At 39.9% G+C, this 24,879-nt stretch overlaps 2 protein-coding genes across 2 annotated transcripts; both read right to left on the bottom strand.

Moving 5' to 3' along the window:
* Positions 1 to 607: 607 nt before the first annotated feature.
* LOC131947413 (uncharacterized) lies at positions 608 to 3,769 on the bottom strand. The gene is made up of 5 exons (XM_059308626.1): positions 3,697 to 3,769; positions 3,092 to 3,558; positions 2,660 to 2,714; positions 883 to 1,262; positions 608 to 625 (listed from the first exon to the last, which is right to left on the bottom strand). The coding sequence occupies exons 2-5, from the start codon at positions 3,428 to 3,430 to the stop codon at positions 608 to 610; spliced, it is 792 nt and encodes a 263-aa protein (XP_059164609.1). The 5' UTR covers positions 3,431 to 3,558; positions 3,697 to 3,769.
* Positions 3,770 to 14,508: 10,739 nt separating this feature from the next.
* LOC131947412 (synaptonemal complex protein 1-like) lies at positions 14,509 to 18,127 on the bottom strand. The gene is made up of 6 exons (XM_059308625.1): positions 18,013 to 18,127; positions 17,383 to 17,876; positions 17,079 to 17,183; positions 16,772 to 16,826; positions 15,153 to 15,260; positions 14,509 to 14,513 (listed from the first exon to the last, which is right to left on the bottom strand). Exons 1-6 carry the CDS (start codon positions 18,125 to 18,127, stop codon positions 14,509 to 14,511), a joined length of 882 nt encoding a protein of 293 aa, XP_059164608.1.
* Between the last annotated feature and the right edge of the window lie 6,752 nt (positions 18,128 to 24,879).

Raw genomic sequence — 24,879 nt, 5'->3', positions numbered from 1 at the left:
GAAATGATGTAGAAATAAAACAATGTCTAATATTATCATGTAGATTTAATAAACTAACCTGTTGTATTCTACTCATCAACACTAATCTGTTACAAAAGATATAAGCAGTCTACTGGTACAACACTTAACACTTAAATCTCTCATATATCAAAATATATAATTGACGTCAAATATTCATTAAATATATGATGTATATCAACAGTAAATGATTTTGTAAGTCTAATATGTGTCAAATGAAAATAACGATGTTCTAAGGTTAGAATTTATTCAACTAAATTTACATAAAGATAATGTGTCATGTGCTTCTAATTTCACGTTCGCTGTTTCTTGTAGCAATTATGTGTTACACTTTTTATTACACATATACATGTTTATATAAATAATTATATAAATAATGATTTAGTTTAATAGATGTAACGTTTTTTGTTTGTGTTGATGTTTGTTAATTTAAAGATACAGTGTTACTAAATAAAGAAAAACATGTTTTTAATACAGACAAGCTGTAATTTATTTATTGAAGTTCATTTGGTTTGTCTTAAGGCTTATGATGACAGTTACATATTTAACAAGATAAATACGTTTTATTTTTTTTACAATCCAAACGTACTCAAATACGTTTGTGCTCCTAAACAGTAAAGGAAATGGTACATACTTATATTCTATAACGTTGGTCAAGTAGAAAACATAATTAGTGATCATATTAAATCAATAGAAACAAAATGATACCTAAACAAATATCATGTAAACCATTCAAGTGTTTGTAGACATGCAGTCTACACACATAGTAAGTTGTTCACGTGTGTTTATAATGGTGGTTACATATTTTTTTCTTTTAAAAATTTACCATCCACCATGTTTTGTGTTGTACTTCTATAAACTAACGATAGTAAAACTACTGTAGCCGGATAGCGTTGCCCCTGGATCTGCGTGAATTACAAACAAGAAAAGTTCTTGACCTTTCTTCATGTCAACAGCCACGGACCCACCAGCGTTAGTGTCGGCACATTTCACTTCTATAGACGTACACCACACGCCTCCAGCCACCACAGCAACTTGAATATGTTTATCTCCCAATTCATGTAGAGTGACACAGACAAGATATAAACCATCATGTGGTGATACAAATTTTCCTGTTGTTTGATTAAAATGTTGACCGTTATATTCACGTACTTCATCAAATGTTGAAATAACTGATCCAGCACTGACAGGTGTGGGTCTAGCAAGCTGTACATTACAAGCATATCTGTTACATACACGTGACTCTGTTGATTAGAAAACATGTATGATTCACATGTTTAATTTCAAACATGCTATGACTAATTAATTCATACAATGTTGGCTACATTTATATTTACCTTTAACATTGTTTACATATTTTTCTCTAAGACTATTAATTTTAACTGTTAGTTTAGTACCGCCCTAAGTTTTAGTGTTCTCAGTTTATCATCTAACTGTTTTGAAAGTATTAATTTTAAACAAGTATAGCAGGTCACGTAAAATGTTGCTAAAAGTAAAACAAGTTAATTATGTTCCGTATGTGTACACGTTGTAGTTTAATTATAGAGGGCTGATTTATGAATACAAAAAAAAAACACCTGAACTATAGTTATTCTGTTGTATAGAACAGACTTAGATAAAACCAATGACAAGATACGCATTATCAAACTTTACTATTGTTTATTTCTCGACAATTTAAATTAATTAGATACTGAGATGTTAAAATGTAATTTTTTGTTGTTGTTTAATAGTTATAATTTTGTTTTTGATTTAATTCATGGATTTAATGCGACGCGGTTTTAATATAAAAAAAATGAAGGGATGTTGTGACGATAATTGCAACTAATAAAAAAATAAATTAGTTAATTGTATACTGCAGCTCTGTAAATGTTTTACTGTACTAGGGTAGACCGCTGTAGGTCGACCCCCGACATACCAGGTGGTGTAATGTACCAGGTGGTGTAATGTACCAGGTGGTGTAATGTACCAGGTGGTGTAATGTACCAGGTGGTGTAATGTACCAGGTGGTGTAATGTACCAGGTGGTGTAATGTACCAGGTGGTGTAATGTACCAGGTGGTGTAATGTACCAGGTGGTGTAATGTACCAGGTGGTGTAATGTACCAGGTGGTGTAATGTACCAGGTGGTGTAATGTACCACGTGGTGTAATGTACCAGGTGGTGTAATGTACCACGTGGTGTAATGTACCACGTGGTGTAATGTACCAGGTGAGGAAACAAACACCTGACGGAAACGCACGGGCCTAGAGAATGGCACTATGGGTGAGTGAAATGTTCCATTCTTTATCACGTTATGGTCTGTCTAGCTAACAAACACCACGTTATGGTCTGTCTGGCTAACGAACATCACGTTATGGTCTGTCTGGCTAACGAACATCACGTTATGGTCTGTCTAGCTAACAAACACCACGTTATGGTCTGTCTGGCTAACGAACATCACGTTATGGTCTGTCTGGCTAACGAACATCACGTTATGGTCTGTCTGGCTAGCGAACATCACGTTATGGTCTGTCTGGGTAACGAACATCACATTATGGTCTTTTTGGCTAACGAACATCACATTACGGTCTGTCTGGCTAACGAACATCACGTTATGGTCTGTGTGCGATTTGGTTTGAAAAAAAAATTCAGACAAAACCTACCTAATAGATTGAAATCTTTGTTCAACAGTGCAATAGTATCTTCAATAGTTTCAAGCTAAAAAGAGATTTAAGAAAATTAGTTTAAAAAATCACACAGTTACGTACAACATACAACAGCTTCACTGATGTTAAATGGTAACTTGTAAGAATATAAAATAATTTAGAGGGTGTGTTATTTTTAAAGTTATAGATGTATCATTTAATTTAAGAAAACGTGTATTAACAGCTCTATTGACAGAGTGGACACATGTAGACGGTGGACACGTGTATAATGCATATTATATCTAACATAAACATGTGTCTTAACATTAATAATTATATTAAAGTATAACTGGTGATAAGGTTACTGTTTTTTTTTTATTTAACCTTGTTATAATAAGCTATCTGGCGAGTATGTGTAAACTTGTGAATACACATAATTAGCAATTTTACCTTTTCTAATTGAGTTGATGTATTACACACGATTTTATCACACTCCTTGTGTAGGGCAGCCATCAAATCAGCAAGTCTTTTAATTTCTTGTGTTATACTGTCTATTTTGTCTGTGTAATCTTGCATATCTTTATGTATTTTGTGTACATTGTTTTTATATTCTTTTATATCTAGAGACAATCTCTCTAGTGTTTTGTTGGACTTGTATTCTTTTTCTTTTAAACTATCAATTTCTTTGTTCAGCTCGTTTACTTTATTATCTTGTTCACTCATTTGTTTTCTGAGGTTTTTAAAATTCTGCTTTTGCTTTTTAGTCAGTTGTTCAATGTTTACCCCCATGTCACTCTGTTCTGTTACAAATTTGTCTCTCCATTGTTTTATTTCTGATATGTCATCTGTAGACTTGACATTGGCGTCTTGTAGAGAAGATATGGATGTCTCTATCTGCTCAAGTCGACTCAATATTTCTATTCCAGAATGAAATAAAGCTAATGACAATTTTATAGTTAATAAATACTCATTCTTAAAAAAAAAAGCAAATTTAATGTACACACATGAACACTCTAAGTGTTAAATAGTTGGTTTAGTTTTAAATTAATGTGTACCTGCTGAATGTGAAATTTGTTTATTAACATGATATGTTGATTCACTATGATTGTGTTCTTCTGTTGCTGTAGTTTGTGGTGTAGGCTTAGAAAAAGATGGCGTTCCTTTATCGACATCAACGTGCTCTTGGTTCTCATCTGTTGTAATAAAAACCAAACATATAATTTTTTGTTATATTATTATGTAAGTAATGGTTTATTTTACATTAACATTTTGCCCCTCTACAGTTATTATAAAAATATAATTAATAAAATATGTTTTTAGTAGTTACTACAATAAAATGTTGTTAATTATCACTTTAATAAATTTGTTTAAGGAATATATTTACATGTGTCTTACAACAGTGGTAACAATAAAATGTTTTTCTTCTGTTTGACCATATGTCATGAAGAAAATAAATATAAACCAATAATTAATCTAATAAAATTGTTAAAATATTTACCTATGGTTTGTGACGTTGCATCCAACAAGGCCGTGGTCGCTGATTCAAGTTACTGGTATAGCTCGATGTATGTGATAGACGGCTTGTCATTTTTATCTTCTATCCAAGTCTTACTTTTTTCTAATGCCTGATAACACATTTAATACTCGTTATAATGTTTTCATTTTATTTGCACATCATAACTGTATTTAGTTGCTGTAGATTTAAGAAACATGAAAGAAAAGTTTTGTTTTTTATATGAATCTATGGTTAGCTGAAAATAATTTCTTACAATTTTCATAGCTTGAAGTGCAGGTTCAATGACTCCCATCTGTTGTTCCAAAAACTTCATGTGTTCTGTAACATGTTTGACTTGAATTCTAGATCGCATCTTAGTAAATACAGATCTCACTTTTTAATCTTGCTCTTGTCTTGTTGGATATCTATTACACTGTCGAAATTGTTCATTTGAAATATGGCTTATGCAAATATAATACAAAGTCACTTGATGTGTGTTAATGTGCTTGTGTTTTAGCTGTTGTGTGCTGTAGAGGTATTGACACAACTGCTGTGTGTTAGTGTCAGTGACCTACAATTTAAGTGTTCGTGTGTTAGTGACCTAAATGTTGTGGTTTGGTGCGTTAATTATCTACAAGTAAGTTAGGGTCTAAATTTTAGTGTCCTGGTAGGTTAGGGACGGATAATTTGACATAAAGCATTGCAGATTTTTGTGAATTAAATATTATTTGGCACAAAGATCTGTTTCTCAATTACACATTACATTTCAAATCATACTTACATATTAATTATATATAAAACTGTGGGAAACATTTTACATTCAAAGAGTAAATTTTAATATAAATGTAACGTATATTTTCTGATCAAATGTGTTATGTGTAAAAACAGGTAATATCGGGGTTTCCCGTTAAGTTGTTTCAGTTTCGGTCGACGTCATAGAAGTCCTGACACACCAAACTAATACATTACTGCCATTAAACGGACAAAACTTTAAAGTACTGAGGTAAAATTAACGTAGGTACACAATACGTAATTAGTGTCGTAATCAATTGTGTAACTCTGTAAAGTCTATTCGATCCATAACCCAGACATCCTTAGATTAAATTTTACTTCCGGTAGCAAAGGACAATGCCGTTCATTATAACTGTATAAATTATGTTAGAAATATTGTAAAAATTTGTTTCTTATGATAGAAGTAAAAAATAAAATAGGATTTTAATATTTTGATTGTTAGGAATGTAGGTATGCAGAGAAGGATGTTATATATGGATTAAAGGTTTTTAGACAGGGTGAAAACGTGAAGTTAAAAATTGCATTTGTATTATGTTATGAAGAAAATTCAAGTATTTACTTTAGTGAACATTATATTTCTTTATAGGTTATATATTATATATTTTGTGTGCGGACAATAAAGTTGTAGTATAATGTCTTTTAATTATTCACTATTTCAATACCATTATGTTAAAACCTACGAGACATTGCCACACGTTTCTAGTAACGCATTTTAAAAATAGCGAAAACAGTAAATAAGTCAACACTACCTTAAGGCAGTAATCGTTTAATAAAAAAACAAAGCGACTTTTGAGGCACGTGACAAAGACAACATTACTGTATTCTTAACCTGACATATACGTCTACACTCTGATTACCCATCACACGTCTACATGTGTCCACCGTCTACATGTGTCCACCGTCTACATGTGTCCACCGTCTACATGTGTCCACCGTCTACATGTGTCCACCGTCTACATGTGTCCACCGTCTACATGTGTCCACCGTCTACATGTGTCCACCGTCTACATGTGTCCACCGTCTACATGTGTCCACCGTCTACATGTGTCCACCGTCTACATGTGTCCACCGTCTACATGTGTCAACCGTCAACATGTGTCCATCGTCTACATGTGTCAACCGTCAACATGTGTCCACCGTCTACATGTGTCCACCGTCTACATGTGTCCACCGTCTACATGTGTCCACCGTCTACATGTGTCCACCGTCTACATGTGTCAACCGTCAACATGTGTCCATCGTCTACATGTGTCAACCGTCAACATGTGTCCACCGTCTACATGTGTCCACCGTCTACATGTGTCCACCGTCTACATGTGTCCACCGTCTACATGTGTCCACCGTCTACCCACCGTCTACATGTGTCCACCGTCTACATGTGTCCACCGTCTACATGTGTCCACCGTCTACATGTGTCCACCGTCTACCCACCGTCTACATGTGTCCACCGTCTACATGTGTCCACCGTCTACATGTGTCCACCGTCTACATGTGTCCACCGTCTACATGTGTCAACCGTCAACATGTGTCCATCGTCTACATGTGTCCAGCGTCTACAAGTGTCCACCGTCTACCCACCGTCTACATGTGTCTACCGTCTACATGTGTCCATTGTCTACATGTGTCCACCGTCTACATGTTGTCCACCGTCTACATGTGTCCATCGTCTACATGTGTCCACCGTCTACATGTGTCCACCGTCTACATGTGTCCACCGTCTACATGTGTCCACCGTCTACATGTGTCCACCGTCTACCCACCGTCTACATGTGTCCACCGTCTACCCACCGTCTACATGTGTCCACCGTCTACATGTGTCCACCGTCTACCCACCGTCTACATGTGTCCACCATCTACATGTGTCCACCGTCTAAATGTGTCCACCGTCTACATGTGTCCACCGTCTACATGTGTCCACCGTCTACATGTGTCCACCGTCTACATGTGTCCACCGTCTACCCACCGTCTACATGTGTCCACCGTCTACATGTGTCCACCATCTACCCACCGTCTACATGTGTCCACCGTCTACATGTGTCCACCGTCTACATGTGTCCACCGTCTACATGTGTCCACCGTCTACATGTGTCCACCGTCTACATGTCTCCACCGTCTACATGTGTCCACTGTCTACCCACCGTCTACATGTGTCCACCGTCTACATGTGTCCACCGTCTACCCACCTTCTACATGTGTCCACCGTCTACCCACCGTCTACATGTGTCCACCGTCTACATGTGTCCACCGTCTACATGTGTCCACCGTCTACATGTGTCCACCGTCTACATGTGTCCACCGTCTACATGTGTCCACCGTCTACCCACCGTCTACATGTGTCCACCGTCTACATGTGTCCACCGTCTACATGTGTCCACCGTCTACATGTGTCCACCGTCTACATGTGTCCACCGTCTACCCACCGTCTACATGTGTCCACCGTCTACATGTGTCCACCGTCTACATGTGTCCACCGTCTACCCACCGTCTACATGTGTCCACCGTCTACATGTGTCCACCGTCTACATGTGTCCACCGTCTACCCACCGTCTACATGTGTCCACCATCTACATGTGTCCACCGTCTACATGTGTCCACTGTCTACCCACCGTCTACATGTGTCCACCGTCTACCCACCGTCTACATGTGTCCACCGTCTACATGTGTCCACCGTCTACATGTGTCCACTGTCTACCCACCGTCTACATGTGTCCACCGTCTACATGTGTCCACCGTCTACATGTGTCCACCGTCTACATGTGTCCACCGTCTACTCACCGTCTACATGTGTCCACCGTCTACCCACCGTCTACATGTGTCCACCGTCTAGCCACCGTCTACATGTGTCCACCGTCTACCCACCGTCTACATGTGTCCACCGTCTACATGTGTCCACCGTCTACATGTGTCCACCGTCTACCCACCGTCTACATGTGTCCACCGTCTACATGTGTCCACCGTCTACCCACCGTCTACATGTGTCCACCGTCTACATGTGTCCACCGTCTACATGTGTCCACCGTCTACATGTGTCCACCGTCTACATGTGTCCACCGTCTACCCACCGTCTACATGTGTCCACCGTCTACATGTGTCCACCGTCTACATGTGTCCACCGTCTACATGTGTCCACCGTCTACATGTGTCCACCGTCTACATGTGTCCACCGTCTACATGTGTCCACCGTCTACATGTGTCCACCGTCTACATGTGTCCACCGTCTAGCCACCGTCTACATGTGTCCACCGTCTAGCCACCCTCTACATGTGTCCACCGTCTACATGTGTCCACCGTCTACCCACCGTCTACATGTGTCCACTGTCTACCCACCTTCTACATGTGTCCACCGTCTACATGTGTCCACCGTCTACATGTGTCCACCGTCTACCCACCGTCTACATGTGTCCACCGTCTACATGTGTCCACCGTCTACATGTGTCCACCGTCTACCCACCGTCTACATGTGTCCACCGTCTACATGTGTCCACCGTCTACATGTGTCCACTGTCTACCCACCGTCTACATGTGTCCACCGTCTACCCACCGTCTACATGTGTCCACCGTCTACATGTGTCCACTGTCTACCCACCGTCTACATGTGTCCACTGTCTACCCACCGTCTACATGTGTCCACCGTCTACATGTGTCCACCGTCTACATGTGTCCACCGTCTACATGTGTCCACTGTCTACCCACCGTCTACATGTGTCCACTGTCTACCCACCGTCTACATGTGTCCACCGTCTACATGTGTCCACCGTCTACATGTGTCCACCGTCTACCCACCGTCTACATGTGTCCACCGTCTACCCACCGTCTACATGTGTCCACCGTCTACATGTGTCCACCGTCTACATGTGTCCACCGTCTACATGTGTCCACCGTCTACCCACCGTCTACATGTGTCCACCGTCTACATGTGTCCACCGTCTACCCACCGTCTACATGTGTCCACCGTCTACATGTGTCCACCGTCTACATGTGTCCACCGTCTACATGTGTCCACCGTCTACATGTGTCCACCGTCTACCCACCGTCTACATGTGTCCACCGTCTACATGTGTCCACCGTCTACATGTGTCCACCGTCTACATGTGTCCACCGTCTACATGTGTCCACCGTCTACATGTGTCCACCGTCTACATGTGTCCACCGTCTACCCACCGTCTACATGTGTCCACCGTCTACATGTGTCCACCGTCTACATGTGTCCACCGTCTACATGTGTCCACCGTCTACATGTGTCCACCGTCTACATGTGTCCACCGTCTACATGTGTCCACCGTCTACATGTGTCCACCGTCTACATGTGTCCACCGTCTAGCCACCGTCTACATGTGTCCACCGTCTAGCCACCCTCTACATGTGTCCACCGTCTACATGTGTCCACCGTCTACCCACCGTCTACATGTGTCCACTGTCTACCCACCTTCTACATGTGTCCACCGTCTACATGTGTCCACCGTCTACATGTGTCCACCGTCTAGCCACCGTCTACATGTGTCCACCGTCTACATGTGTCCACCGTCTACATGTGTCCACCGTCTACATGTGTCCACCGTCTACATGTGTCCACCGTCTAGCCACCGTCTACATGTGTCCACCGTCTAGCCACCCTCTACATGTGTCCACCGTCTACATGTGTCCACCGTCTACATGTGTCCACCGTCTAGCCACCCTCTACATGTGTCCACCGTCTACATGTGTCCACCGTCTACATGTGTCCACCGTCTAGCCACCGTCTACATGTGTCCACCGTCTAGCCACCCTCTACATGTGTCCACCGTCTAGCCATCATCTACATGTGTCCACCGTCTACATGTGTCCACCGTCTAGCCACCGTCTACATGTGTCTACCGTCTACATGTGTCCATCGTCTACATGTGTCCACCGTCTACATGTGTCCACCGTCTACATGTGTCCACCGTCTACATGTGTCCACCGTCTACATGTGTCCACCGTCTACATGTGTCCACCGTCTACATGTGTCCACCGTCTACATGTGTCCACCGTCTACATGTGTCCACCGTCTACATGTGTCCACCATCTACCCACCGTCTACATGTGTCCACCGTCTACATGTGTCCACCGTCTACATGTGTCCACCGTCTACATGTGTCCACCGTCTACCCACCGTCTACATGTGTCCACCGTCTAGCCACCCTCTACATGTGTCCACCGTCTACATGTGTCCACCGTCTAGCCACCGTCTACATGTGTCCACCGTCTAGCCACCCTCTACATGTGTCCACCGTCTAGCCATCATCTACATGTGTCCACCGTCTACATGTGTCCACCGTCTAGCCACCGTCTACATGTGTCTACCGTCTACATGTGTCCATCGTCTACATGTGTCCACCGTCTACATGTGTCCACCGTCTACATGTGTCCACCGTCTACATGTGTCCACCGTCTACATGTGTCCACCGTCTACATGTGTCCACCGTCTACATGTGTCCACCGTCTACATGTGTCCACCGTCTACATGTGTCCACCGTCTACATGTGTCCACCATCTACCCACCGTCTACATGTGTCCACCGTCTACATGTGTCCACCGTCTACATGTGTCCACCGTCTACATGTGTCCACCGTCTACATGTGTCCACCGTCTACATGTGTCCACCGTCTACCCACCGTCTACATGTGTCCACCGTCTACATGTGTCCACCGTCTACATGTGTCCACCGTCTACCCACCGTCTACATGTGTCCACCGTCTACATGTGGCCACCGTCTACATGTGTCCACCGTCTACATGTGTCCACCGTCTACATGTGTCCACCGTCTAAATGTGTCCACCGTCTACAGGTGTCCACCGTCTACATGTGTCCACCGTCTACATGTGTCCACCGTCTACATGTGTCCACCGTCTACCCACCGTCTACATGTGTCCACCATCTACATGTGTCCACCGTCTACATGTGTCCACCGCCTACATGTGTCCACCGACTACCCACCATCTACATGTGTCCACCGTCTACATGTGTCCACCGTCTACATGTGTCCACCGTCTACATGTGTCCACCGTCTACATGTGTCCACCGTCTACATGTGTCCACCGTCTACATGTGTCCACCGTCTACATGTGTCCACCGTCTAGCCACCGTCTACATGTGTCCACCGTCTAGCCACCCTCTACATGTGTCCACCGTCTACATGTGTCCACCGTCTACCCACCGTCTACATGTGTCCACTGTCTACCCACCTTCTACATGTGTCCACCGTCTACATGTGTCCACCGTCTACATGTGTCCACCGTCTAGCCACCGTCTACATGTGTCCACCGTCTACATGTGTCCACCGTCTACATGTGTCCACCGTCTACATGTGTCCACCGTCTACATGTGTCCACCGTCTAGCCACCGTCTACATGTGTCCACCGTCTAGCCACCCTCTACATGTGTCCACCGTCTACATGTGTCCACCGTCTACATGTGTCCACCGTCTAGCCACCCTCTACATGTGTCCACCGTCTACATGTGTCCACCGTCTACATGTGTCCACCGTCTAGCCACCGTCTACATGTGTCCACCGTCTAGCCACCCTCTACATGTGTCCACCGTCTAGCCATCATCTACATGTGTCCACCGTCTACATGTGTCCACCGTCTAGCCACCGTCTACATGTGTCTACCGTCTACATGTGTCCATCGTCTACATGTGTCCACCGTCTACATGTGTCCACCGTCTACATGTGTCCACCGTCTACATGTGTCCACCGTCTACATGTGTCCACCGTCTACATGTGTCCACCGTCTACATGTGTCCACCGTCTACATGTGTCCACCGTCTACATGTGTCCACCGTCTACATGTGTCCACCATCTACCCACCGTCTACATGTGTCCACCGTCTACATGTGTCCACCGTCTACATGTGTCCACCGTCTACATGTGTCCACCGTCTACCCACCGTCTACATGTGTCCACCGTCTACCCACCGTCTACATGTGTCCACCGTCTACATGTGTCCACCGTCTACATGTGTCCACCGTCTACATGTGTCCACCGTCTACATGTGTCCACCGTCTACCCACCGTCTACATGTGTCCACCGTCTACATGTGTCCACCGTCTACATGTGTCCACCGTCTACCCACCGTCTACATGTGTCCACCGTCTACATGTGGCCACCGTCTACATGTGTCCACCGTCTACATGTGTCCACCGTCTACATGTGTCCACCGTCTAAATGTGTCCACCGTCTACAGGTGTCCACCGTCTACATGTGTCCACCGTCTACATGTGTCCACCGTCTACATGTGTCCACCGTCTACCCACCGTCTACATGTGTCCACCATCTACATGTGTCCACCGTCTACATGTGTCCACCGCCTACATGTGTCCACCGACTACCCACCATCTACATGTGTCCACCGTCTACATGTGTCCACCGTCTACATGTGTCCACCGTCTACATGTGTCCACCGTCTACATGTGTCCACCGTCTACATGTGTCCACCGTCTACATGTGTCCACCGTCTACATGTGTCCACCGTCTACATGTGTCCACCGTCTACCCACCATCTACATGTGTCCACCGTCTACATGTGTCCACCGTCTAGCCACCGTCTACATGTGTCCACCGTCTACATGTGTCCACCGTCTACATGTGTCCACCGTCTACATGTGTCCACCGTCTACATGTGTCCACCGTCTACATGTGTCCACCATCTACATGTGTCCACCGCCTACATGTGTCCACCGTCTACCCACCGCCTACATGTGTCCACCGTCTACATGTGTCTACCGTCTACATGTGTCCACTGTCTACCCACCGTCTACATGTGTCCACCGTCTACATGTGTCCACCGTCTACATGTGTCCACCGTCTACATGTGTCCACCGTCTACCCACAGTCTACAGGTGTCCACCGTCTACATGTGTCCACCGCCTACATGTGTCCACCGTCTACATGTGTCCACCGTCTACATGTGTCCACCGTCTACATGTGTCCACCGTCTACCCACCGTCTACATGTGTCCACCGTCTACATGTGTCCACCGTCTACCCACCGTCTACATGTGTCCACCGTCACATGTGTCCACCTTCTACATGTGTCCACCTTCTACATGTGTCCACCGTCTACCCACCGTCTACATGTGTCCACCGTCTACATGTGTCCACCGTCTACATGTGTCCACCGTCTACATGTGTCCACCGTCTACCCACCGTCTACCCACCGTCTACATGTGTCCACCGTCTACATGTGTCCACCGTCTACATGTGTCCACCGTCTACATGTGTCCACCGTCTACATGTGTCCACCGTCTACCCACCGTCTACATGTGTCCACCGTCTACATGTGTCCACCGTCTACATGTGTCCACCGTCTACATGTGTCCACCGTCTACCCACCGTCTACATGTGTCCACCGTCTACATGTGTCCACCGTCTACCCACCGTCTACATGTGTCCACCGTCTACATGTGTCCACCGTCTACATGTGTCCACCGTCTACATGTGTCCACCGTCTACATGTGTCCACCGTCTACATGTGTCCACCGTCTACATGTGTCCACCGTCTACCCACCGTCTACATGTGTCCACCGTCTACATGTGTCCACCGTCTACATGTGTCCACCGTCTACATGTGTCCACCGTCTACATGTGTCCACCGTCTACATGTGTCCACTGTCTACCCACCGTCTACATGTGTCCACCGTCTACATGTGTCCACCGTCTACCCACCGTCTACATGTGTCCACCGTCTACATGTGTCCACCGTCTACCCACCGTCTACATGTGTCCACCGTCTACCCACCGTCTACATGTGTCCACCGTCACATGTGTCCACCGTCTACATGTGTCCACCTTCTACATGTGTCCACCGTCTACCCACCGTCTACATGTGTCCACCGTCTACATGTGTCCACCGTCTACATGTGTCCACCGTCTACCCACCGTCTACATGTGTCCACCGTCTACATGTGTCCACCGTCTACCCACCGTCTACATGTGTCCACCGTCTACATGTGTCCACCGTCTACATGTGTCCACCGTCTACCCACCGTCTACATGTGTCCACCGTCACATGTGTCCACCGTCTACATGTGTCCACCTTCTACATGTGTCCACCGTCTACCCACCGTCTACATGTGTCCACCGTCTACATGTGTCCACCGTCTACATGTGTCCACCGTCTACATGTGTCCACCGTCTACCCACCGTCTACATGTGTCCACCGTCTACATGTGTCCACCGTCTACCCACCGTCTACATGTGTCCACCGTCACATGTGTCCACCGTCTACATGTGTCCACCTTCTACATGTGTCCACCGTCTACCCACCGTCTACATGTGTCCACCGTCTACATGTGTCCACCGTCTACATGTGTCCACCGTCTACATGTGTCCACCGTCTACATGTGTCCACCGTCTACCCACCGTCTACATGTGTCCACCGTCTACATGTGTCCACCGTCTACATGTGTCCACCGTCTACATGTGTCCAGCGTCTACAAGTGTCCACCGTCTACCCACCGCCTACATGTGTCCACCATCTACATGTGTCCACCGTCTACATGTGACAACAGTCTACATGTTCATTTTTTTTTTATAATTAGATTTGTAATAGTTCATTTGGTTAGTCTGGAAATTGTGGATCTAAGTTTCATATTTAACACACAAATATATTTTATTTTTATTACATTTAACGTACAGAAAATATATGTTACACATAAAGCTCTTATGTAGGGAAGTAAAGTATAAGTAAAATTAGAGCTTTGTTTTATGTTTATTTTAGTCAAGTAGAACAATAATTGGTGATCACATTAAATTATTTGGAAGTGTAAAATGATAACTAAACAAATGACATATAAATCATTCACATTTTTGTAGACATGTAGTCTTAACACACAGTAAGTTGTTAGGGTGTGCTTAGCATAGTGGTTACATATTTTATAGTTTTGAGAATTTCACATCCACCATGTTTTGTGTTGTACTTTTATAAACTAACGATTGTAAAACTACTGTACCAGGATAATTTTGAGCCTTGATCTGCGTGAAACACTTCAAGGTAAAGTTCTTGACCTTTCTTTATGTCAACAACCACTGACCCGGCAGCACTAGTGTCGGCACATTTCACTTCTATAAATTTACACCACACGCCTCCAGTCCTAACTCCAACTATAATCTCTTTATCTTCACTTTCATTAAGTGACACACCGACAAGATATAAACCATCATGTGGTGATACAAATTTTCCTGTTGTTCGATTAAAATGTTGACCGTTGTATTCAAGTAATTTACCAAATCTTGAAATAATTGATCCAGCACTGACAGGTGTGGGACCATCAAGCTGTACATTACAAGCATATCTGTTACATACACGTGACTCTGTTGATTAGAAAACATATGTATGAATTACATGTTTAACTTCACACATGCTCTGACTATATTATTCATACAATGTACATTTACGTTAACCATTTGCAATAGTTTCAATATTTTTTTCTTTAAGTGTTTTTAGTTTGTCACCTAACGATTTTAAACTGTTAATTTTATACAAGTGTAGCAGGTAACGTAATAAGTCACATAAAATTAAAACAAATAAAAAAAACATTCTGTATGTGTTCACATTATAGTTTAATTATAGTAGGTTAATCTATCGAAACAAAAAACAAATTTGATTCAGTTGTACATATCAGATTCTGATAAAATCGGTGCGACGATAAGCACCACCATCATTAACTATTGTTTATTTCAAGTTAGTTTTAAAAAATTAGATAATAAGATATTAAAAATGATTTTTTTTAAACGTTATTATTTTATTTTAGATTTAATTCCTTGATTTAATGCGACACAGTTTTAATAGTAGAAACTTAAAGTGATGAAATGACGGTAATTAAAATTTGCTAATTAAACTGTGGCTCTACAAATGATTTACTGTACTAGGGCATACCGCTGTAGGTCGACCCCCGACATACCAGGGGGTGTAAAGTACCAGGTGAGGAAACAAACACCTGACGGAAACCCACGGGTCTAGAGACTGGCACTATGGGTGAGTGAAATGTTCCATTCTTTATCACGTTATGGTCTGTCTGGCTAACGAACATCACGTTATGGTCTGTCTGGCTAACGAACATCACGTTATGGTCTGTCTGGCTAACGAACATCACGTTATGGTCTGTCTGGCTAAGGAACATAACGTTATGGTCTGTCTGGCTAACGAACATCACGTTATGGTCTGTCTGGCTAACTTCACGTTATTGTCTGTCTGGCTAACGAACATCACGTTATGCTCTGTCTGGCTAACGAACATCACGTTATGGTCTGTCTGGCTAACGAACATTACTTTATGATCTGTCTGGCTAAGGAACATCTCGTTATGGTCTGTCTGGCTAACGAACATCACATTATGGCTGTCTGGCTAACGAACATCACGTTATGGTTTGTCTGGCTAACGAACATCACGTTATGGTCTGTCTGGCTAACGAACATCACGTTATGGTCTGTCTGGCTAACGAACATCACGTAATGGTCTGTCTGGCTAACGAACATCACGTTATGGTCTGTCTGTCTAACGAACATCACGTTATGGTCTGTCTGGCTAACGAACATCACGCTATGGTCTGTCTGGCTAATGAACATCACGTTATGGTCTGTCTGGCTAACTAACTTAGTTTAACAAGTGGTTATGTCCGTGTAATGGAAAGGCAGAGAGTGCGGTTAGAATATTGAACAAAGGTAATAAAACGTATTGGACATTTATCGATTGGTTATCATTGTGAATTACATGATAGCTTTTACTGTTGTTACATTCAAACGGGAAATCAAAAGGTAGAAATGTCATTAAATCACTACTGTTAAATAAATATGTTTCTAACCAATTTTTAAACCAAACTTACCGATGCGATGAAAATCGTTGGACAACTTGGAAATACTATTTTCAAGTTCACCCAGCTAAATTATAATTAAATAGATAAATGAAAGCATCACAATATATTTACATAAGCTATAATGTAGGACTGGTACACTAAATTCAATAAATATTGTCAACTTGTTAGAATATAAAATGATTAAACGTATATTGTCATTTAAGTCTTTTTTTTCTCTGTAAATACTAAATAGTCTAATAACATACTTGTATTGAGTAATGTAGGATTTATCAGTGTTGTGAATAATTTTAGTTTTATAAAAGTATTACAAACACACCTTATTAATTCTTTCTTTACGATTTTCTAAGTTCTGGTTAAAGATTTGAATCAGTTTGTCAATGGGCATCAATCTTTGTTGTAGGAGTTTGTACATCACATTGTGCTAAAGACCGACGATCACAAGATTATTTATAAGTTAAACTATTTTTTGTAATCAAAACTCACATAAAATTACCATTTAAATAAATGGTATGATTATAGGTTACATTAATCAAATGCCTTTTAATTAAGAATTTGATGTACATTAACTGACAAAAGGGAATAGAAATGTGTTCAAAATACTTAGCAAATTAAAACTATACCTTTGATTGCCACTTTTCAAATCCGGTTGATGTTTTGACAAAGGTTTTATTACTTTCATCTTGTAAAGAAACAATTAAATCAGAAAGTCTTTTAATTTCATGTGTTATACTGTCTGTTGTATCTGTGTAAGCTTGCAACTCTTTGTTTATTTTATGTAAGTTGTTTTCATATTCTTTTATATTTTGAGACAGTTTCTCTAGTGTTTTGTTCGACCTGGATTCTTTTTCTTTTAAACTTTCAATTTCTTTGTTCAGCTCCTTTATTTTGTTATCTTGTTCACTTATTTGTTTGCTGATGTTTTTAAAATTCTGTTTTTGTTTTTTAGTCAGTTGTTCAATGTTTACCCCTATGTCACTCTGTTCTGTTACAAAGTTGTCTCTCCATTGTTTTATTTCTGATATGTCATCTGTAGACTTGTGTTGTGTGTCCTGTAGTGAAGATAGTGTTGTTTCAATATAGGCGAGTCTACGCTCTAGGTCAGGGTGTTCTACAACTGAGAATAGTCACAAATATAAGTTTGTAATTTAACATGTCTCGAACCTTGGAAAATAGAATGTTAAAAATGAAATTACATCAAGGTATATGATGATGCTATTTTACGTGTTATGCCAAAGAATAATATAATATACCAGCTGTGTGTTGAACTTGTGTGATAAGTTGTCTTTTAGATTCTACTGTTAGATATGTTGCTGTTGTCTGTGTGTCAGGCTGTGGTTTAGATGGCGTTGGTTTGTTGACATCCATATTGTCCTCGTCTGTTGGATTAAAGTTTATTTTTAAAAACTTTCCGTTCAAATTAACAATGATTTTGGTGCATACAATATGTTTATTGCTTATATATTTCAAACCGTAATGCATATGATGAAACACTCTGATGAAAACAAAAACTTTGAATAAGATCCACATTTATATAAACACAAAGTCTTCAAAATGTCTAGAGTATACAAATCACACATGCTGTTTTTCTTTTACACGGCTGTTTATGAATTTAAAAGTAGATACCAAATTATCTAAAAAAACGTATAACTTTAAATAAATCCTTAAGGCGAGTAAAGTTGCACAATGCGATTGTACATTCTTCAATTTTGTTCAACGTTTTAAGAGTCACTAGTGAAATATCGAATTTAATTGAATATATGTGGTTTGTTACTTTGTTAGTTGGGCGACAGAATAAATTTATATCCCTTTAACTTTGCATTTGCAATGTCTGTAAACTTAACTGTAAAAAAAAAAAATCGTTGTTCCTTTTTTTTCTCAATAGAAGAGCTTACTACTGAACACACTTGACACATGACAGTAGGCTTTGAGATTTTAAATTATAAAAACTATTAGAGTACTGACTTAAAATATGTGACGTCACATCCAACAAGGCCGTGGCTGCTGTGTCCAGTTCTTGTGATAGCTCGATGTAGCTGACAGATGATTGGTCAGTTTTTTCTTCTAGCCACGCCTTACTTTTTGTAACAACCTGGTTAAAGCAAACAACAACAATATTTTATAGTGGTCATGTGTTGTAGTGCTATATTCCTAAACATGTGTTTTTTTTAATATATATCTTATTACGTGTACTTCGTAATGGCAAAATCTACTTTATCCTGTACAGAATGATTTTTCTACATTCTAAGTGTTACGTAAGTTGGTAATTACTTACATTTTTCATATTCCCTATAACAGGTTCCAGAACTTGTATCTGTTCTTCCAAATATTTCTTATGCTTTGTAACAAGCTTTACCTGAATTCTCGAAGGCATCTGAATATCATAAAACTATCAATTTTTAAAAAAATATAATATATGTATATTAGTTATTTGATTAGGCAATACAGTAGCGTACGCAGGGGTGGAGCAGGGGGAGCGGCCGCTCCCCCTCTGGCCATTTTTAGCAAAGTGGCGCCTTTTTGGAAACTTTTTAAACTCAAAGTTTTTAACATTGATATTTGTTAAAAATTATCTTTGGTCGGCACATTTGAAACGTAAATCTCTGTGAATATTGTTTTTTCAATTACCAGTAAAAGGTGTGTGAGCAATACAGTGATCTAACCCATACCTTCTCATTATGTTAAAAAATTATCTTTAAAAAACACAACTTGTCAGTAGCAATTTTAAAAAATTGCATAATTTGAAATGTAAGACCGATATTACTATTATATGTAGGCTATTATTATTATTCCAAACGTTTAACTTGTAGAGTGAAAAGCTGGCTTTTATAACAACTCTGATTTAAAAAACTTTCATTATGCTGTAATACTTTAGCATCTATAATTACAATATATTTAATTCTGATTTTAGACAAATATTTTTTGTAAAAACGAATAGTGTTCAGCTACTTTATTAGATTCTAAAGTAATTATTGATTTGTTTTGATATTTATAATAAATGTGTAGACATATACATATTTATATTAAGATATTGATTATTTCCCCTTTTCTCTAGTCTTAGATGTCCCAGGAATTATTATGTAATTTTTTTACAAAAAATACGAAACAGATTATGCCGCGTTCATTGTTTTTTGGTTGCAGTGTGTTTATATATATATATATATATATATATATATATATATATATATTATTTATTTATTTATTTATTTATTTATTTATTTATTTATTTTAGAGTGATACCATATTTTTTTGTTTCGTCGGCCTACATTGTGTGTTTTTTTTTCTTCAGAGTGCTTATTTAAATTTATTTTACATCATATCGAAGCAATAACATACAGCTAATATATATATATATATGTATATATATATATATATATATATATATATATATATATACTTATATAGAAAATATTACATATTCGGCGCCTTTTTTTGCTATTTCCGCTCCCCCTACAACGAAAACCTGGATACGCCTCTGAGGCAATATCAATGTTATCTCTGTCATTATCAGCAAGTCGATATCTAAAGTCTATACTATGTAGTCCATTTGTTTCCATCTGCTTAAGTCTTAATTTTATGATTACTATTCCACTGCAAATTTTATAAATGCACAATCATAAAATAATTATCATATCTCACGGTAATTAAAGGTAAGTATAACTGCTCATGTATTCATTAAAATAGTCCATTGCATATATCATTAATGTCCGTCAATATGTCCGTCAATAAATCCCGAAAGATGACTATATCGAAGAGTACAGGAAAGTATCCTTGAATAGGAGCTGATACAGAAGCGTAGTGAGGGGGTGGCGGGGGGATATATGTCCCGGGCGCAGACCTTAGGGGGCGTTAAAATGGTTTGGAAAAATAAATTAAAAGCTTGAGAGGGGGCGGGGGGTGCAAATCAAAAGTTTGAGGGGGTTTACAAATCAAAATATTGAGGGAGGGGGTTGCAAATACAAAGTTTGAGGGGGGGGGGGGGTGGTCGAAATCAAACGTTTGTGGGGGAGTTTGAAATCGAAAGTTTGTCCCCAGGCGCCTGGAAGGGTCGCTACGTCTCTGATCTGATAAGGGAGTTATTGTTAGCATAATATAACTAAATCGTAATCCACTAAATCCTTTATCTACTGAGAGTGGCGGAACTAGAAAAAATGGGCCACCCCGCAAAAAATATTTTTGGGCCCATATATATATATATATATATATATATATATATATATATATATATATATATATACACAATACGAACATAGGATACTCATTTCTGGCCTGATCGGGTTTTGAAAAAAAAAATTAGTTAAATCTAATCAAAACAACATGTCATGTGTATGACTGCATTAGTCTGTTTTGAAAATCTCTGTTTTCATTTGTGTTTGCTTTAATACTTCAAACCATTAATTCGGTCAAAATTATATAAATCATGAAGCTTTGTATAAGTAATGGTGTCTCGTGTTATGTTTATTTTTATGTTTTTTTGTATTCATATTATTAGCTTTAACTACATTTCATTATTATACTATGCCATTCTTTAGTACTTATTTTGTAAAAAAATAATTAAGATAAGTAATTGCTGTTTAATTTGATTATTAAAAATCTATAAATCTATTAAAAGGAGCTTATGAGCACCCCTATTTGGCTATTTGAAAAAGGGAAATAATTTATGGAAGTGGTTTGAACGTTTGCCTATCTTTCACACTACAGCTCATGTGTATATTTTTGTTAAATTTTTTTTACGCAACAGCATGTCTTAGCTACTATATAATATCACTACTGTATAATATCTGTTATCTGTTTGTTATTTACAAAACCACTATCAAGGTGCCAGTGACGAAACTAATATATATATATATATATATATATATATATATATATATATATATATATATATATATATATATATATATATATAACACGCTATCGTTCGTTTATTTATTGGAGACGTTTGCCTTGTTTTCTAGAACAGTGGTTATTAAATGTAAACAATGTCGGCACTTTATTTCTTGGATATTAGTTGTTGGAGCGCTAGTTTGTTTACACTACCACCGATACGAGCCAGCTTAGTTGTTGAGGCGCTATCTACTCGCTTCTTGTAAGGCTAAGAGCGGGAGGGGGGGTCTGAGAAAGGAACTTAAAAGGGACAACAAAGCACCGATGTGCTTTTATCCATCAGTACCAAATTTGGGATGGTCTCAAAAAGCCGTCTTAATATCTAGCGGCCTCTCGCGCAATTGATGTTTTTTCAAAAGAATTTTGCCGACAACAGCGTGTGTTTGATTGTAGGAAAAAGAATATACAAGAGCGTGGGATGATGTCAATAGATTATAGATACTCCAACCGCAGCTACAGTATTCTTTTTTTCAAAACAACCATCAGGTCAAAAATGCAAGAAAATTAATTTTAACTTTTAAAAAAATGATTATGGGCGGCTGTGGGCCCCCTAAACGGCGGGGTCTGGCGGCACTGTAGTTCCGCCCCTGTCTACTGACGGTAAGCCTAGTGTACCAAAAGCAATATAATAATTCATTTCATCCAGAAATTAATTCAGTAAATAAAGAGTTAATTATAACAATGAAATACAATCTAATAAATGAGTTATAAATCTGCCAAGACTAAGTTTTTGTCTTAAATTATTAAACTATAACTGGTAATCCACAATTAAATGAAAACTACTTTAAGTATTGTTATATTTTTTGTTTAGATCTGTTACAGTTAATTATGTAATAGGCCTACTTATCAGAAAAATGCGATAGTTTTCCTTGGCTTCAATTATGTTATTTCCTGCTTGCTAAAATTATACACTTGGGTATTTCCTTTTTTTACTTTTATTATCTATCCAGCATTGTGATGAACTATTTTAACAATGTATCTGTGAATTGCCTAAACATACAATAATAAAATACGTTTTTTATAAAACCGACTAATGATTATATTTTTGGGAAATAATGTAATATCAAAATATATACTTAAGACAATATCATAACTGAGTAAGAATTAAAGAAGAAGAGCTTTTTATTTTGTTTAAAATTCATTATTTTTATGTTATTTGGCTATATTAAAAGGAAATGCTATTTTAAAAACAGTTTAAATTGATTAAAGATTAGAGGTACCTTAAGTAGGCCTAGTCTTGTTGTGGGAAATCAAAGGACTGGAATTGTGTACAGTTGCAGAACTTCCTCCGTTAAATAATAGTGGGCTTTCCCGATCGCGTTGTCAATATATGGGAGTTATCTCTCTTGTAGTGATGCTCTAACTACGTGTAGATCAGCCACAACAATAAATCTATTTCATCAAAACAACATTCGATCTAAAGGTAAGTAAACAATGGTAGATCTAATTCACACCGGTTTAATTATTTACACAGCGACCAACGTAGGTGAAGTTCAAATGCGAAATTGAAGCACGATATATCAACTGTCGAGGCGGTAAAATGCGAAATCGAAGCACGATATATCAACTGTCGAGGCGGTAAAATGCGAAATTGAAGCACGATATGTCAACTGTCGAGGCGGTAAAATGCGAAATTGAAGCACGATATGTCAACTGTCGAGGCGGTAAAATGCGAAATTGAAGCACGAAGTGTCATATGTCGAGGGAGTAAAATGCGAGCTTAAGCTGAAGTTAAAACCGTATTTACGTCACTTTTTTGTCTCGCAGTTTAAATTTTCCTATCGGACTATTGCACCTGCAGTCAGAAGAAGCGTAGCGACCTGAGCGAACTATTAAGTGTATGCCCCCTCTTACTCAAATTATATTTAGTGACGTTAGATTAAAGATTAACAGTACCTTAATTAGGCCTATTCTTGTTGTTTTAAACTAATAGTTTAAAATGAGGCTAGTGGGTTCTAAAGAAAACAAACGACAGTGTTGTTAATGTTTTACCTGAGATAAGAAAATTAAAATGATGTGTTTTAATATTTAATTTCTAGTGCTTGGATACATGTCACATGCTGATTGGCTCAAGATGGTTGTTCACGTGATTGTAATCAATGTTAAGTGTAAAAATATGTTTACTTTATAGAACTGTAGGATAAAAGGGTTATAATTTGATTGCATAGATCTATTTGTTCAACGTGAATGACTTATACCCTTTTGGTACCTAAAGGAATCGACATATTAGACTCAACGGTAGTGCTATATTGACGCACCTGCGTGTAATTAGTACCGTTTTGTTGATTTTGCCTTAATTGCTGCGCTTTTCCTTTTAACAATTACTCCTTGAAATGATGTTATTTTTGGTTTGATTTTGATGAATAATAATTATAATACAATAAAAATGTTTTCAAAGTAAACATTAACTGCTTTTGGCTTTAAGGTTTTATTTTTATTTTATTTTTTTCTGAGGCGTTCTGTTGTGGATGGACTTTGGTGTATTGAATGAGTTTGAGAGTATGTTTGTAGTTGAATGTGTTTAATAAAGATGTGAGAGTTTGAGAGTATGTTTGTAGTGTGATTAATAAAAGATTCTGAATGCGTGACAAAGTAAATAAGGATGTGACGTAGGCAATGGCGTAGGCAGGGGGGGTTAGGGGGGGTCATAACCCCCCATAGACCCCTCGGTATATAGAAAAAGTATGAGGGGGGGTGCAAATCGAAAGTTTGGGCGGGGGTGGAAATCGAAAGTTTGAGGGGGGGGGTGCAAATCGAAAGTTTGAGGGGGGGGTGCAAATTCGAAAGTTTGAGGGGGGGGGTGCAAATCGAAAGTTTGAGGGGGGGGTAATAATCGAAAGTTTGAGGGGGGGGGGTGCAAATCGAAAGTTTGAGGGGGGGGGGGGTAATAATCGAAAGTTTGAGGGGGGATGCAAATCGAAAGTTTGAGGCGGGGGGGGGGGGGGGGTTCAAATCGAATGTTTGTCCCCGGGTAAAAATTGGAACCCCCCCCCTTGAGACGATCCTGGCTACGCCACTGGACGTAGGAGAGTATGTGTTGCTTGTTAGGGGAAAAAATTAGAAGTCAGTCTTTGTCTTGTTGTCGTCGTGTTAGGTTCTTGACGACTTAGTCCTGGTCTGTCGTCAATTTAGTTGTGTAAAGTTTACGTAATAAAATATAATTATGAAGAACGCCGTCCTATCTTATTTCTGTATTGGATCGTCCCTTGTTCGTCAACGTCCAGCATCGACCC

This window comes from Physella acuta, unplaced genomic scaffold (genome assembly GCF_028476545.2).
Source record: "Physella acuta isolate Inbredline_101_S28 unplaced genomic scaffold, ASM2847654v3 ptg000592l, whole genome shotgun sequence".
Taxonomy (NCBI): domain Eukaryota; kingdom Metazoa; phylum Mollusca; class Gastropoda; family Physidae; genus Physella; species Physella acuta.
Note: the sequence above shows the minus strand (reverse complement) of the source record. Positions and strands in the feature narration are given on the sequence as shown.

Bases quoted from the DNA above. Each gene is read 5' to 3' on its own strand.
- LOC131947413 (XM_059308626.1), bottom strand. From the start codon at position 3,430: ATGGGGGTAAACATTGAACAACTGACTAAAAAGCAAAAGCAGAATTTT. The intron at 2,715-3,091 runs GTAAAATTGCTA...ATCTCTTTTTAG, and splicing joins CATCAACTCAATTAGAAAAG to CTTGAAACTATTGAAGATAC. The intron at 1,263-2,659 runs GTAGGTTTTGTC...TCTAATCAACAG, and splicing joins CAAAGATTTCAATCTATTAG to AGTCACGTGTATGTAACAGA.
- LOC131947412 (XM_059308625.1), bottom strand. From the start codon at position 18,127: ATGGATGTCAACAAACCAACGCCATCTAAACCACAGCCTGACACACAG. The intron at 17,877-18,012 runs GTATATTATATT...GACTATTCTCAG, and splicing joins ACAAGTTCAACACACAGCTG to TTGTAGAACACCCTGACCTA. The intron at 15,261-16,771 runs GTAAGTTTGGTT...TCTAATCAACAG, and splicing joins CAACGATTTTCATCGCATCG to AGTCACGTGTATGTAACAGA.